General features: G+C 37.6%; 1 protein-coding gene across 1 annotated transcript in view; it reads right to left on the reverse strand.

Annotated features, from left to right (window-relative positions):
* LOC107570301 (neuronal calcium sensor 1-like) overlaps positions 1–16269 on the reverse strand; it is a 30931-nt gene that overhangs the window by 10570 nt on the left and 4092 nt on the right. Inside the window, exon 3 of the mRNA XM_016256519.1 lies at positions 8942–8966. Coding sequence (XP_016112005.1) covers positions 8942–8966 — 25 coding nt within the window. The remainder of the gene's footprint in view (positions 1–8941; positions 8967–16269) is intronic.

Here is a 16269-nt window from a genome sequence, read left to right on the forward strand (position 1 = left end):
ATACCGTTCCCCATAGCGACCCCTAGAGGACGCAGTTCGAAGTTCCACGAAAGGGAACGTCTCGGGTTACTTATGTAACCATGGTTCCCTGAGGGGAACGAGACACTGCGTCCTCTAGTTTTTGTGCCATGCTGCGGACACAAGCTTCAGACGAAGAAGTGATGATGTGCGCTACCGGCGCCTATTTTGTACTAGTTGCGACGGTAGTGACGTCATGGCTGTCGCCGGCCAAACAAGTTGGTGTTTTATCAATGTAGGCTTCAGACACGGGTCACGACGAGGCGTTCCCCATAGCGACCCCTAGAGGACGCAGTGTCTCGTTCCCCTCAGGGAACCATGGTTACATAAGTAACCCGAGACGTTTTCCATGTTAAGCAGCACTGATGTTTTCAACACTGATAATTATAAGAAATATTTCTGGAGCATCAAATTGTCATATTAGAATGATTTCTGAAGGATCATGTGACACTGAAGACTGAAGTAATTTCTGAAAAATGCAGCTTTACCATCACAGGAATAAATGACATTTTAAAATATATTCAAATATAAAACAGTTATTTTAAATTCTAATAATTTTTCACAATATCAGGAATTATTATATTTTTGATATATAGTAAATATTGCCGTGGTAAGCATAAGAGACATTAAAAACACTAAAAAATACTTACCAACCACACTTTTGAACAATATAATAAATAACATATTATAATATAATATCATAAACCACAGCGACATTTTGTAAGATTAAGGCTTAAAAAAATAGAAATTGACAATATTATATAAAATTTTTTTTGACTATCTTGTTTTAAGGGTGTTTACCTGTTTTCAAATTAAAAACAAGGCAAAAATATGACTATTCATATTTCTTGTTAAATGTAATAAACACATGAAAATGAGAAAGAAAATAATTTCCATTTTCAAGATTTTTTTGAGGTGATGATCTGTGCAGGACGGGTGAGCTGCATTGCAGGGTACAATAGGAATATAATTGCACTTTAAATTGTTTAGCTCTCATGAATGCTCACTTTCTGATCAAGCTGTAATTTTCACCTGTGCAGCTGCCTGTCACACTCAAATACTGCAATAAATTTATATCCACTAATGTCAAGTTCACCCAAGCAGACTATTAGTGCAGCAGTGTATCACAGAATGTGAATTCAGGCTGTTACGTGACGTGAGCATGAAGGGAAAGAGGGTCTCTCCCTATCTCAGCACAACACTCTCAGCTTTGACTCGCATGCTGAAACTCCTAATGGAGATTCAGTGTGATGTAAGTTACCAAACTCTCACAACAGCCTCTCACTTACTCAGTTTGTCTATTTTTCTCTCCCTTTCCTGATGATAAAGGGCAGGAACTTCCTCGCTTAAAGGAAAGAAGACTCTGCTAACATGAGGGACAGGACTAGCGCAAGGTCATATGGGTTTGTTTGCATACCCCAATTTGGTTTGGACTGATCCCAATTTTGCCTTCAGTATGATACCAGACTCTGATACCTCAGAACTAATTCAGGACTTCAGACAACAAATAAACATTCTTTAACAGAGGAAATTAAACTTGTCTATTCCCTAAAAACAAATGTTTTGGGTTTTAAAAAAATTGATGCAACAGTTTACATCAGTCTTTGCAAGTTTTGACAACTTCATCCAACAAATTTCACTGAGCTAGAGTACGTATCTAGCATATATGCAAGTCATCATTGCTCATTGGCCACGTACACACTGCAGCTAAATTTGGTTGTCAGTTCTCCTGATTAATCCTGTTCTGTACACACACAGTTCAGTCATTTACCGGAGTGACAACCGCATTCTACAACCAAAATCACAGAAAACGTGGTACGTCTTAACTCATTACTGTTGCCAGATCTTGCTAGAAAAAAAAGGCAAATAAGAACAAGAACGAAACTTAAATTCAAACACTTTATCTGGCAAATAAGCCATAAAACAAATTATTGTGATTTGCACATGTCTACTTTATTAGCTCTATAAACTGGATTGCTTTATGAGCCAAGCACAAAACAACAAGCCTAGAAATGCCTAATAACGGTCACTTACAATAAGTGGACATGGCAACACTTCAAGAGCGCTCTGCAAAGCAGCCTTCCAAAAATAATCAAAGCCCAACAGCTCTGTTGACAGTAGTTTAGTAAAAATCACCAAACACAACAAGTCTCTGGTCACTTTAATGTTATTTTGGTTAATAGTGACGGATACTAAACGTGCAGTATCACAGAACGTTACCTCAGTGTCAATCATAGCTATTTTGGGAGTGAGTTTTGTTCTGTCCATACACGAAACAATCATTTTGGGGACTCACTGCCGTATTTAAAAGCAAAAGCCACTCCTGAAACTTTACAGTGTAAATGTAGTGTATACCTTCATGTAGCCACCCATAAATTGACCATGAGCACTACTCTTCAGCACAACAGTAACCACAAAAACTTCAAAATAACAGCAACTCTTTTAAATATCAAACCTAACAGCATTAAACACTAATATTTAATGATCAACATGTTAACAGCACTCATCAAAATAATGTTTCCAACTAAATAAAAAATCTATATATTACAATTTGAATATTGTGATGATAAGTTCCTTCAATTTTGTAGCTGATTGTGTAGGACTGTTGCTTGTTTTCTTGCCAGACCAACTGTAAGTGGCCAAAATACCTCTAAAGCAAGCAAACAGACTGCTAAGACTACCCAGAAAACCAACAAACCATCTTATGCTGATTTAATCAGTTTTTTCCCTACTGGGGATAAAACAATTTTTTTCCACCTCTATGCAAATAGCTGGGTGTATCAGCCAATTAAACTTACTGTCACTGCAGCAAACTCTTCAGTCTCTTAAAGTCAACAAATATGTAACAGAAGCAACAACAGATCATTTCTTTTGTACTGTCACATATGAGTGGAAAAATAAAATTGGATTACCAAAAAATAAAATAAAAAATATGCCAGTTACTTGGTTCTATTCTTTGGTTGTTGATTTGATGGAGGCAGATCTGAATGCAAGCTTGTGGTCAATGATGGAAGGATATGGTTTAAGCAACTAAATGGTTAGAGAGAAGTCTGTTGTTGACATTTTGATTAAAAACTGAGGTAAAAAAAAAAACATATGCATGGATGAATTGTTCATAAGATCACTAAGGGTGCTTTCACACTTGGTTCGCTTGCCTGGTCCGAACCCGAGTTCGATTGCTCATATTATTTTATTTGGGTCAGAACCGCGGTATGTTTGTGTCATCAAGCCAGCAGCTGTTTACCCCGTTGCTTAGTAACAATGGCACAGGAGAAGGCGGCAAATGTATAACATTGCTCTCTGCACTTTTATGTATTTAAGTTTTTGAACCTTTGTTTTGTTTACAAAGCTTCGGTACATAACGGCACTTACGTCTGTCTTACGAATGTACTGCAAATTATCTGAAGAACGCTGAAGGCGAACATAAATGAGATATACAGCTCTCTGTTTGCAGCGCGTCAGTCACACTCGTCAGGAAAGTGAGTGAAACACAAACACAAATTTTTATCAAATAATACGTCATTAATAGCGGTTCATTTCCGCGATTTGGTACGATTGTGTTCACATCAGCAGCGAACCGTATCGGAGTTCACATGAACCGTACCCCAGACCACCCTTTTTAAGCAGACTCGGGTACGGTTCGCGGGTGCGCACCCGAGTTCGGTAGACAGCGTTCACATCTTCCAAACGAACCGAAATCTGACTTCAATCGAACCCGGGTGCGCACCAAAAGTGCTAGTGTGAAAGCACCCTAAGACGCATTTTAGGGTGCTTTCACACTTGGTTCGATTGCTTGGTCCGAACCCGAGTTCGATTGCTCCCCCTTCTCCCTGCCCCCGCTGGACTGAGTTCACATTATATTATTTGGGTCCGAACCGCAGTTCGTTTGCGTCATCAAGCCAGCAGCTGTTTACCCCGTTGCTTAGTAGTGCAGGAGAAGACGGCAAAAGGCGTAGCATTGCTCTCTTCAATTTTATATTTATGCTTTTGAACCATTGGTTTTGTTTCCAAAGCTTCAGTACATAACAGCACTTACGTCTGCCTTATGCAAATGCTCTAAAGAACTCTGAAGGCGAATAGAAATGAGATATACAGCTCTCTGCTTGCAGCGCGTCAGTCACGCTCGTCAGGAAAGTGAGTGAAACACACAAACACACATTTTTATTAAATAATACGTCATTAATAGCGGTTCACTTCCGTGATTTGGTACTATTGCGTTCACATCAGCAGCGAACCGTACCGGAGTTCACTTGAACCGTACCCCAGACCACCCATTTTAAGTGGACTCGGGTACAGTGCGTGGGTTTGCACCCGAGTTCGGAAGACAGCGTTCACATCATCCAAACGAACCGAACTCTGATGTCAATCGAACCCGGGTGCGCACCAAAAGTGCTAGTGTCAAAGCACCCTTAGAAAACAGATAGACAATAGAAAATAGAATAGGTAAATTTCCATTTTAATGCAGACTGTAAGTTCAAATAAGATTTAAAAAATGCTGAATTAAACATTCACAGGATATGCAAGTCTTAAACACAGCCATGATCAGTAAGTTTACTCACTATTATGAATGGTTCGGCTGAGCATATGAGACTTTTTAAGTCCAGAAGTTATGTGTACCAAATAAAGATTTTGTACACAGCCATAAAACCACTCAAAGATATTTTCTGCCACATGCACACAAGTATCTTGCAGAGGGTCAGGGGTCTGTACAACCTCCTGTAGCTTTATGACGCCATCCTCTGGCCACATGCGGAGCAATGCCAGCTGTGTAATGTCTCAGCAATTGCCCCATTACACCACACCAGTCAGGAAAAAAACAGTCAGTCAAACACACTCGGATGATTCACAAATCAATTGGGCTATTTTTACAGCTTCAAGAAAGGAGAAAATGTTCTCTGTAAGTATGATTCATGCTTTATCCATTCATTGGCAAAGGTGGTAGGTGGTGGTGGGGACCGTTACGCCCCATCAGGGAACTATGAACAAAACTTCTACTTCTCAACACACAGAATTCAAACTCTCCACAGCATTAAGCATGCACAGAGTGAGCACAGAGCAAATGAGAAGGGTAACGGCATTTCGTTTTCAGCTAATCCGACTTGATTGCGGCTTAAATTTGAGCACGCCACAGTTGTCAAAGCAACGCCTGCTGTTTTTTGAAAAGCAAGGAACACAAAGCTCTCATACTTCAAATATGATGTGAATAAATGCAGCATAGCTCAAAGGAATTACATTTTTAATGTTCAGATTTCAAACGAAAACAAATTTGCCCCATCAAAGCTGTTAAATATCAGCTTTCATTGAGATGTGATGATGAAGCGTAGGCATTTTACATTGCAGTGTCAAAAAGGCACTTTCTAGAAATGCTGCTGCCTCGTTCTCTAATTACACGCTGTTAAACTGTCCATACAAGTTCCATATTCGACTATGTCAGCCTACAATATCAATTCAGTCTGTCTGGATCGCTGAAGTGAAAATCAGTAATTAAACGTCACTTCCCTGCTGAAAAGACCAATGTTGATGGTCCAAGCTGGTTTGATGGTTTGGTGCTGGTCTAACTGGCAACACCAAATATGGTGACATGAAAGTCTGGCCATGTAACATGCAAGAACCAATGAGGTTTCATGTGAGTTGATGTTGGCGATTTATGTCACTATATTTAATGTAGACTAGTTATTCTTTTGTTGATAACAAATACAATTTGAATGTTTTATGTCCCACTAGCTTTTAATATACGGACAAAACCAGTTAAAACATTCTTCAAAATATAATTTTTGGGGGTTTGCAACCACATGAGGCTGAGCAAATAATATATATATACATCATTTTTATTTTTGAGTGAACTATGCCTTTAAGAAAGCATGGTAGTGATACCAGGACCCAAAACAAAACATATGCTAGTCTCTTCAACAGAGTTGGCCATTTGTTCCTGAATAAAATATGTTGTCATTCCTCACACAGCTGCTCATTTGACCGTCATCACTTCTGAACCTCTCTTAATGGAAAGGGAAACGTTAAAGGAATCTCAATGCTTTTGTGTTAACTGGCAGTTACTCGTTTGTAACAAATTGTACAAATGAAGAAAGTTTTCTGTGAGGGGTAAGGCTGGGTTTAGGTTAAAAAGTGTATAACTATCTGTATATAAAAACAATAGAAGTCTATGTAATGTAATGTCCCCATTTAGTGTGTGTGTGAAATGAAAATTACAGGCCTCTCTCATCTTTTTAAGTGGGAGAACTTGCACAATTGGTGGCTGACTAAATACTTTTTTGCCCCACTGTATATCAGTCTGGTGAGTAAACAAAAAAAATTACTAGCCAATGGCGATTATATTGCCAAGGTGTGCGTAGAGGGTTGTCGAGGCAGTGATTTAAGCAGTGCTTTATATGATAACAGTGTAATATTGTTGTAGTTACGTGCTCGTTTGTGGTGTTGTATGCCAAATATGATTTACCCAAGTACGACATTCTAGCATCAACATCCCTGTTTACCCTGGAACAATATTGCTATCAAAGAATCACATTTTAAATTTGCAATGAAGTAGAAGTAGCGACGCATCTTCTGTACATCTGAGTAAAACAGATGACTGAATACTGAAGTGAGTTGACTCTTTTGAATGAATCAACGGAATGATTTGTTCACATATTGAGCTAACTGGCTTATTATTGAGTTCAACTCACTGACTCAATTATCCACTTGCAGCTTTTAACATTTCACAGGAGGGGAAGATGAATGAAATGTGACTTAAAAATGTGACTTTTTGTTTAGCAAGACTGCTGACAAAAGCCTCGCCACCTTATGGCACTTCAGCTGTGCCCTCCATTAACGAGCACTTCCGTAAATTGCAGTATATTCAAATACAGACTTTCATTATGGTGTCCAGAGCACATGAGTCCATTAGCTCCTGCAGGGAAAGACAAATGACTAAATTAATCGCTCAGATGTTTAATTGTTGCTCCCGGGGCTGTTAACCGCAATGCAAAGTAGTTGGCTGATCAATGCCCATCAGTGCATATAAAAACAGTCATTTATATGCATATAGCGAGTGGAACTCTTGGTCAATGCTGGGGATTTCATTTCTGTATGTATTATCAGCGACAGAATGTCTAGGATAAGAGGACAATGAACTCTGTAGCCTATATGAAAGAGAATGCAATTCTGTCAGGCTAATGTAATAGTTCTGTAACTCAGTTTGAGATCAGGGAGGAAGATGTTCATGCCAGTTTCATTACATTTCAGCTCTGAGATTGAATAACAAAGATTAAAATCACAACCACTCAAAAAAGATCCAAGAATATTACTCTCAGCCTCAGATATGCCACCACAGTCCATTCACTGACCATCTGATGAACAAGGAAAATAACTGACGATAACTGCGATAACTGACTTTATGCAACTCCTGGAAGTAAACACACACCATTTATGTCAATAAACTAGGAAATTAAGTTATGTTAAGAAGGCAACAGTGGTTTTAAGAAAGAAGATATCCATGAGCACAACTGTATAATCTATAGTTACAAGTAACTTGTACTTATTACTTTTTGACAGACAGAAATTCTTATTACAAATATATACATGTTCTATTACTATTACTATTTAAACATTAAAAACACATGTTTCATGCCAAAATGTTATTTTGCAATTATTAATTTCCAATGATCCCATCCCACAGTTCTTATTCAGAATAACCTATTTACACCATTTAAAGGCTTGGGATAAGTACATTCTTTTAAAGAAATGAACACTTTTATTCAGCAAGCAGGCATTAAATTGTTCAAAAGCAACTGTAAACACATTCATAATGTTGCAAAAGATTTCTATTTCCAAAAAAATAAATAAACTGTTCTGTTGAACATTCTATTTTGTTTCCAAAAGAATACTAAGCAGCACTTATAATAATAAGAAATGTTTCTAGAGCAGCACATCAGCATTAGAATGCTTTCTTAAGGGTCAAGTGACACTGAAGACTGGAATAATGGCTGCTGAAAATTCAGCTTTGCCGTCACGGGACTTTTATAATATATTACAATAGAAAATATTACTTTAAATTCTAATAATATTTCATAATATTTCAATTATTTTGACCAAATTAGAGCAGACTTGTCAAGCATAAGAGACTTACTGACCCCTTCTGTATATAAATTGCAAGTACGATAATACTTAAGTTTAATTGCACTCAGACTTCTGACATTTGTGCACCACAAAAGCACTGTGGCTAAAACCATGAAAAAAAGCAGCTTTTTTTTTTTTAATGACATCATTTATCCACAGGAAGGATCCTCAAAGGAATGATGGATACTTAAGAAGCAACAATACAGGACTGCGAGGCGGAGTGAATTCAAAAGGCATCTATAGCTCCCGTCCCACTGCAGCACCACATCCTTGTCCTTCCTCACTGGTTTTATATCTACCAGCAGCTGCAGAAATGAGTCAACAATTTAGCCTGGCAAACACCCAGGGACACACAGTGCCAGGACTGGACTGACCTTGGGCATGCCAGCTAAGGTGTCAGCGCTTGGACTCTGTGAGAGACTGACGTTAAGTGAGGTGTGCCAAACTACACACTCCTGCTCGCTGATATTTGGGCACATGAATGGAGAGATGGACTGTAACATTACTGTCAAATGTGTGTGTTTCAAGGGTAGACACTGAGATTTTTCCCCTGGGAAGCACAACTACAAAATGATGAGGAAATGTAAAATGATGCTGTGTTGAGTGGCCAAAGCAGATGGAGGTATAAAAGCATGATGTGCCCAGTGTGCCAAAACAGACAACAGAGGGATAAGAGGAGGAGGATAAACACAGAGCAGAGGAGTATGTGTATAGATAGATAGATAGATAGATAGATAGATAGATAGATAGATAGATAGATAGATAGATAGATAGATAGATAGATAGATAGATAGATAGATAGATAACTTACCATTGCTGAACTTCTTTCTCTGTAACTGTAGAGAGAAACACAATTAATAAACTTTTGAATTAAAGATGAAACAAAATATAAAACATAAATTTGTCTGGCAGCCTGTGCTACATTATCATAACAGACTGATTGCCTGTTGTGATTCAGTCTTCTAAAATGCACACTACTAACACTTTTTACGATCTCAATTGTAGGTCACTGACATTAATTTAACACTTAGCTAACACATCTATCATCTATCATCTCTGGAGCTACAAGGGGTTACTTCATACGAAGTAACAGGGCTAACAAAAAACAATGCAAGCACAGAAGTGAGAGCCAGAAGACAATGAGTAGGCTGTGGTTTGTTGGTCAACAACATTTGGTGGAGTATGTAGGCTTGTGATTTACAAATGCTAAACAACAAATCCTCTGACATCATATCATATTACTCTCATCTCTGCATTCTGAGAGGCAGCATTTACAATTGGGTCCCCAAGAGTCCCTCCTCAAACAAACTTGAAGAGCAAGGCTGTGAATCCATTCCTATGAGGAAAACTACTTGAGATTTATATGGGTAGATGGAAAACTGCGGTATTGCAATTTTAAATGAAAATATGAATGGATACAGCATCTTATTTGGAACATACTAGGGAAATCAATTGATCAGAAATGCTATCTAATTACATGATATGCTGGTTAATTAATCAAATCAATCATTGTATGTAGACCAGTTAATAAGCATACATAATATTTTTAAATAATAATAAGGAATATGTATGGAGTCAGAGGGCATTGTTATTTTTTTGAATGTTAAATGTTGAATGTTAATTTAATCAATAATAATAATAAAATGAAGAGCTAAGGAGCTGTCTTTAATTACTCAGTAAAGTCCAATGTTCTCCAACCCTGCTTCTGAAGAGCTATGTCAGATCGTATTTACGAGCTAAATGCACACGAACACCACCACAAAGTCATAATCACCAGTGGGGAGTTCGGGATTTTCTTTAAGCAATGATCTGTACGAGTTGGGGGTGTGTAAATTAGAAACATGACGGAATCGATGGATGCAACGATATTCCACAATACTTATAGGTAGTAAGCAGTGACATTGTCAGGCTTTTTTATTTACAAAAAAAGCTGTTTGAATGAAATATAACAAGATTGTAATATAACAATTAATAACAAGTTTTATATACATTTAAAGTGGCTTCATAAATTAATTTAATTTAAACACACCTGATGCGCATTCTTTGCTGTTTTTTGTGTGTAATTGATTAAAAGAAGGTACTCCGCCATCTTGTGCCGACGAAAGTGACTTGAACGCACCTGACGTCCCAAACACAACTTATTAGCTCGTAAGTACGAACGTCCCAGGAGGACTTGAACGCAGCATTAAGTTCTAACCCTGCTTTAACACACCTGTCTGTAAATAAGTAGCCCTGAAAACATTGATTAGCTGGTTTAGGTGTGTTTATTAGGGTTGAAGCTGATCTCTGCAGTATGGTAGCTCTCCAGGAGTGGGGTTGGAGACCCCTGTTAAAGAATTTTTTTTTTTGTGATACAAAATTTTACTACAAAACTCAAAATGGTCAACGCCCAAAAAGGCTGACGTAGGACAATTACTTATCGTTTGATTTTGTATGCCATTCCGAATCTAATGAGCCAAAACTGGTCAGAAGTTATAAGCAGAAAGGCCATTTTTTACATCTTTTGACCAGTAAGTGGCACTGTGCCGAAACTACTCATACGCCCTCAGGTTATGCTTGTTATAACACATACTAAGTTTGGTCACAATTCGCTAAAGCGTTGCGGAGATATAACCTTATGTCTATTTGGACATAAGTCCAAAAAATTGTCAAATTCGTTAACACGCTGTATGAAAAAGGTTTGGTATATCAAAAAGCTTTTGATAACTTTTTGCCAGAATGCTCTGAAGATGATCTGAGCCAATTTTGGTGAAAACCAGACAAACTGTCTAGGATGAATACAAAAAAAGTTGATTTTTCCCAAATTCACAATGGCAAAAGTCGTGACCGAAATGTACATTTTGGGATGCATTCGACTCAGCATGAGCCAAGGAATTTTTCTTCTAGACCTTACAGTTCAAAAGTTATTAGCAGAAATATGAGTGCAAATTTGGCATATTGGTGGCGCTAGAGAGTTTGAGATAAAGACTCCAAATTTGCTATGGTTAATATTGAGACTTTCCTCTATCTGTGTACCACATTTCATAACTTTCCTGCAAGTGGTTCTATGGGCTGCCATAGACTTCCAGAGTGGAAGAAGAAGAAGAAGAAGAAGAAGAAGAAGAAGAAGAAGAAGAAGAAGAAGAAGAAGAAAACTAATGGATACAATAGGTGCCTAATCTACTAAATTCTAAATAATGAAATAATGAATATAACTAAATAATTAATATATTAAATCAACAGCCCAAGTATACACAAAACACCTTATAGCTCTTATTTATCGATTTTTTCAACAAAGTTTCTTACAATCTGTAACAAGCTAAAAATAATTTATGTTTTCAATTAGCATAATCTTCCTGGTGTGGCTTCCTGTTCTCCCTGGGCATCCAGGCAAGTGTATTTGACTGATTGGGTACAGACGTGGGCCACCTCATAAACAGAGCAAGGATTTTGCTTTTATTTGTCAAAAAATACATATTTCCTCATGCAACAGATGCCATTCTAGGTAAAGCATTATAAGCAGAAGGCAACATGAATCTGTACCCACACAACCATAATGCTGGGATAGCACAGTTATGTTGTTGCTGGGAAACAGCAGTACGCTAGAAGCTTAAAAACAATGACCGAAAACGACCCACTACTCCTAGCCAGACACAGGATGTCAAATACAGCACAGCATGGATTTAGTTTACATCTGCTGAACCTGGAAATCTGCATGTAAATAACAATTTACATCAACTTCCTCTGCCATGTTTGACTAGTTGCAGTTTGATTGGTTAGAGAATTCATCATTTGTTGATAATCATCATTGGTGAAATATGGCTGTTTGTGCAGTTAGGAGCTCAAGCCCATCACGGAAGCAAGAAAAGCTTTTGAAGATTTGAGTGGGCAGTGTCTGTCTACCTTCATCCTGTCTCACTAAAATTTCCTTTGGGAATGTTGTGCTCCATTTGTGAGGAAAAGATGAAGAGAAAAAGAGAGATTAAGACAGACAAAGTAAAGAGATTTGGACACCTAGCATCTGGAAAGAAGGCAGAGTTATTAAACATTATTGGCTATTCAAATAGCACACTACTCTTAGATATATACTGTGAACAATATGTAAGAACAATTGGATGACCTAATATTGGCTAAAATGTAAAGTACAGAACAAAGCTTAGTTCTAAATTCGATTGGCTGACTCCTACTGGATTTCCGGGATCTTAGAGTCCTTTTATGCTTCTTCATGAACAAATAAACACTGGATTTCACTGAAAATGGCATATATAGGTAGCATATGCGGGTAAATATGAAAGCACCAACACTGACACCACAGCCTAACGATTTAGCATTGTTTTCGGATCACTTGAATTGCTTGTGGGACCTAAAAAGTTAAGACACATGCACCAAGAGCATCTTGGTAGCTGTTGGCGAAGGGCACACTATTGAAATAACTGTGCTTATTCATTTTAGATCAATCAAAATTCTGAGAACGGACTTTACAGACATCTCCAACTAATTTGTTATGTGTTTTAATGTAGATTGTAGTGTGCCATTATTTGCTTTATGCCAATAGTGCTGCCTAACTCAGATATGTTTATGAAGGTAACAAACTAAACTCATTTTCATAATTAAATAATGATTATTTGTGAGTTTTTGTTGCAAAACAACACAAAAACAGCAGCAAATAATAGCATTGCAATTCTTTAGAAAAGCCACAGCCAAATCCATAATTTTGGGCAGCCATGATTAGAAATAAGCTCGGCGAAATCCTGCAGGGACTGCTTGTAGGCAACAAATGATGCATTCATGCTGCCCTCAGAAAATCGACCAGATGGAGGCATCTTTGTAGGATGTTATGCAAACATTGGACTCAAACATGCCTTGATGCCTTCCTACCTTTGTATTCTCCCTGAGAAGTCAACATTTTTCAGGTTTCTGACACAGTCAGTGTGTGCAGACTCTCCTTTGTCACTATTAAACATTTGTATGTCTAATACGTTACACATTTTCTAAATGGTCTGCTGAGAGGAAATTGGGTGAATTCATGCTGGCTTTTTTTTATACCAAAATGACTCAAACAACCCTCCTTCTCATTCTATGAATGACTCTGCAGCCAAGCTCTCTTTGTACTAAGACCACTAATCATTTGGAAACCATACAGTAGCAAGATCTTTTCAGATGCCTCCTTGCAAAGTCACAGGAAATCATTGTTGAGGCGGACTGTTCTAATGGGGGTAAACAAAGAGTTTGTATTTCAAGCTCTGGTAAAAGAGATTTAGGAAAGCGTGACGGAGAAGGAAATGACTGGCCCCTTCAGACACACTGTCACAGCACAATGGCTGTGAGCAATTAAAGGCACAGATCACACAAACAATGGAAATACTTTGCAAACCTGTGTGATTTACTGATTTACTGCAATGGAACATAAAAGGTGACCACCACCCTTTCCAAAATAATGAAAGAGAATGAGGAAGAGGGGCTATTAAGCTCCAAATTGGCAAAAAAACAAAAACCCACAATAAAACCATTGTAAAAGTAGTCGACAAGAACAAATTCAGTTAGATTTTTAGATGAAGCACTTAATCCAGTTCAAACAAATAGTCTTAATCAGAAATCTTTTGACTTCAATAAACCTGATAACAAGTATACACTAATTTTATAATAGATTTATGGTGCTTTTGTGTCTTTTTGAAGTCTTGAAAACACTATTTCTATTGTAAATGCTTGGAAAAGTTTGACTAGTGTATGATTAAAAATGTCTTAAGTTCAACAGAAGAAGAAAAAGTCATACAAGGGCATGAGGGTGAGTAAATGATGACAGAATGTTCATTCTTTGGTGCATTAGTCCTTAAAGAGTTCACACCCTAATATTTCATTTGGACTATATAGCTACTAACACTCTAAAGGGAGCCTAAAATGTCAATTGTATGCAAATCTGCTAACTGAAAGGGCAAAACTTTAATGGGGCAGTTGCTCCACTGCTCTAAGCGCATAGTGAGCTCTCTAAAGAAAGCACCATTGGAGACTAACATGCAGCACTTTAGTGCGATGTGAGCTGGCATTGAACAGGCAGTGATATAGGCCTTTGTTTAAATTTGCCTCATTAAATCATTCAGGCCTCTAATGCCCAGTGCTGTAGTTCTTTGAGGCTACAATTCTCCACAGAGCTGCTACAGTAGCTTACATTCGATCAATACCGAGGGATATGTCCTCCATTAAATAATCTAATGATTGCTATGAAAATGCCAGTGTTACATAACCCAACAAAAGAGAAGTGCCTCATATTTGTAGTTAAATGCCATGGAAAATCTGTTTCACCACACTGAATAGGCGAGCCAGTGTTCTGATTGATAAACTTTTGATCAAGGCCTTCTTGGCAGAACGAAAAATCTTCTGCCTACATTCAAATCTAGTCTGTATTCATGCATGCTTCCCTTTGCTCTTCACCACGCAAAAAACTCAATCATGTAGCCCACTCATGAGAAATAAACACTTGCAGCAGCAAGCCTCCACAGCTGTAAAACAAGTTAAGCTGTCCTTTAATTGCCATAAACATATGAAAAATGCAGACATGAAATGGCTGAAAGTGTAGATTGAATTAGTCGGTTGCATCTGGGATGGCAGTGGAGAGAGAGAGAGAGACAGAGGCCAGCTGTTCATTTCGAAAAGAATCTTGCGCTTATGATTTCAACCATTTTTAACATGTTTTACATACCATATTTGTACGTACTCCTTACTACAAGTTTAAATTGATAAATTATGGTGAATCAAAATTTATATTCAGACTAAACTGTGACTTCAAAGACATTTTATGATAGATCATTTTGAAAATCAAATACAATATTATTAAAATCTAAAGACTTCTAGTTAAATAGAAGGGTTCCTATAAGTAAGTACAAAAGTGTGAAAATCTCTAATGATAAACTGCTTGTCTCTATAAAAAACTGTTCCTTCCTGGTCATCCTACATTGCAAAAACAAATGTATTTTAGGTGTAGCATTTACTTCCCTTTCTTACAGTAGTCCCAGACAAGAGCTAAAGCAAACCTAAAAATACACAATTGACGACTTATTCCTGATTAAAAACATAATTTCTAGCTATGGGCTCGAGCTAATAGAGGCTTGAAAAATGTACAGGAACAAAAGAATGAGAAACCGATAAAGGTTACAAATGGGGATGAGGAGGGAAAAAATAACAAAGGAGGGTAAAGATAAGGGACTGCTGAGGAGAGAGAGGGGTAGGTAAGAAGGATACATCATGGATAGAAAGAGAAATGCAATGTCCTTCATTGCAAGGCAGAGCTGATACGGCTTTAATTACAGTATTCCATTCTATGCTCACAGAGAGGCAATTAAATGGCAGAGAGAGACTCAGAGAGAGAGAAAGAAAGAAAGAAAGAAAGAAAGAAAGAAAGAAAGAAAGAAAGAAAGAAAGAAAGAAAGAAAGAAAGAAAGAGAGGAAGAATGTGAGGGCCGTGGAGTCCATCCCAGCACGGAGGCACATTTCCCAGCATGCTGCAATTTCCTGCCCAGCTCCCTTTCCATGTGGCGCCCACCACTGAGCCCAACACACAGCAGACACCATTATTAGGAAGCCATTGGCTGTCACTTCCCATTCTATATCTGCATGACTTCAAACCAGCGCTGCCTACTTTACCATGCTCACTGCTTATTAACACAGACACTATTTACTCACAGTGTCTTGGCTTCTTTTCATAAGTTTGATGAAAAAAAGATCTGTTTTATATTAGGCTTCCTAAATCATCTTTAATAAACGGATGGTCAGTTTAGGTATTTGCTATTTGTTCTTAGTCGGTTCAGAAAGTGTAACCTAATATAGAGTTGTATAATGTTACACAGATTCATTTTGCTGTAAATCTTTGTAAAAACTATGTAGAATTCTAAAACTCTATTTGTAGGTGCATCCTAATTCTTGTACTTTTGTACTGTTCTATGCCATTGTGTGTCTTCAATTTGAAAATGTAAAAAATTCAAATACCCAGATGATGCACTTAATTAACCAAAAAACTAAATGTGTAACACTTGATCGTAGCTTGAGTCACTATAAAATAAGTGCTACAGGCGCAATTTTTTACCATATTTCTGGAAAAAAAATATATAATAATTAAACACACAGGACTACCATATATTTGCATTTGAAAAGAGCTTATCAACTATT

This window comes from Sinocyclocheilus grahami, unplaced genomic scaffold (assembly GCF_001515645.1).
Source record: "Sinocyclocheilus grahami isolate Dianchi unplaced genomic scaffold, SAMN03320097.WGS_v1.1 scaffold1438.1, whole genome shotgun sequence".
NCBI classification, from domain to species: domain Eukaryota; kingdom Metazoa; phylum Chordata; class Actinopteri; order Cypriniformes; family Cyprinidae; genus Sinocyclocheilus; species Sinocyclocheilus grahami.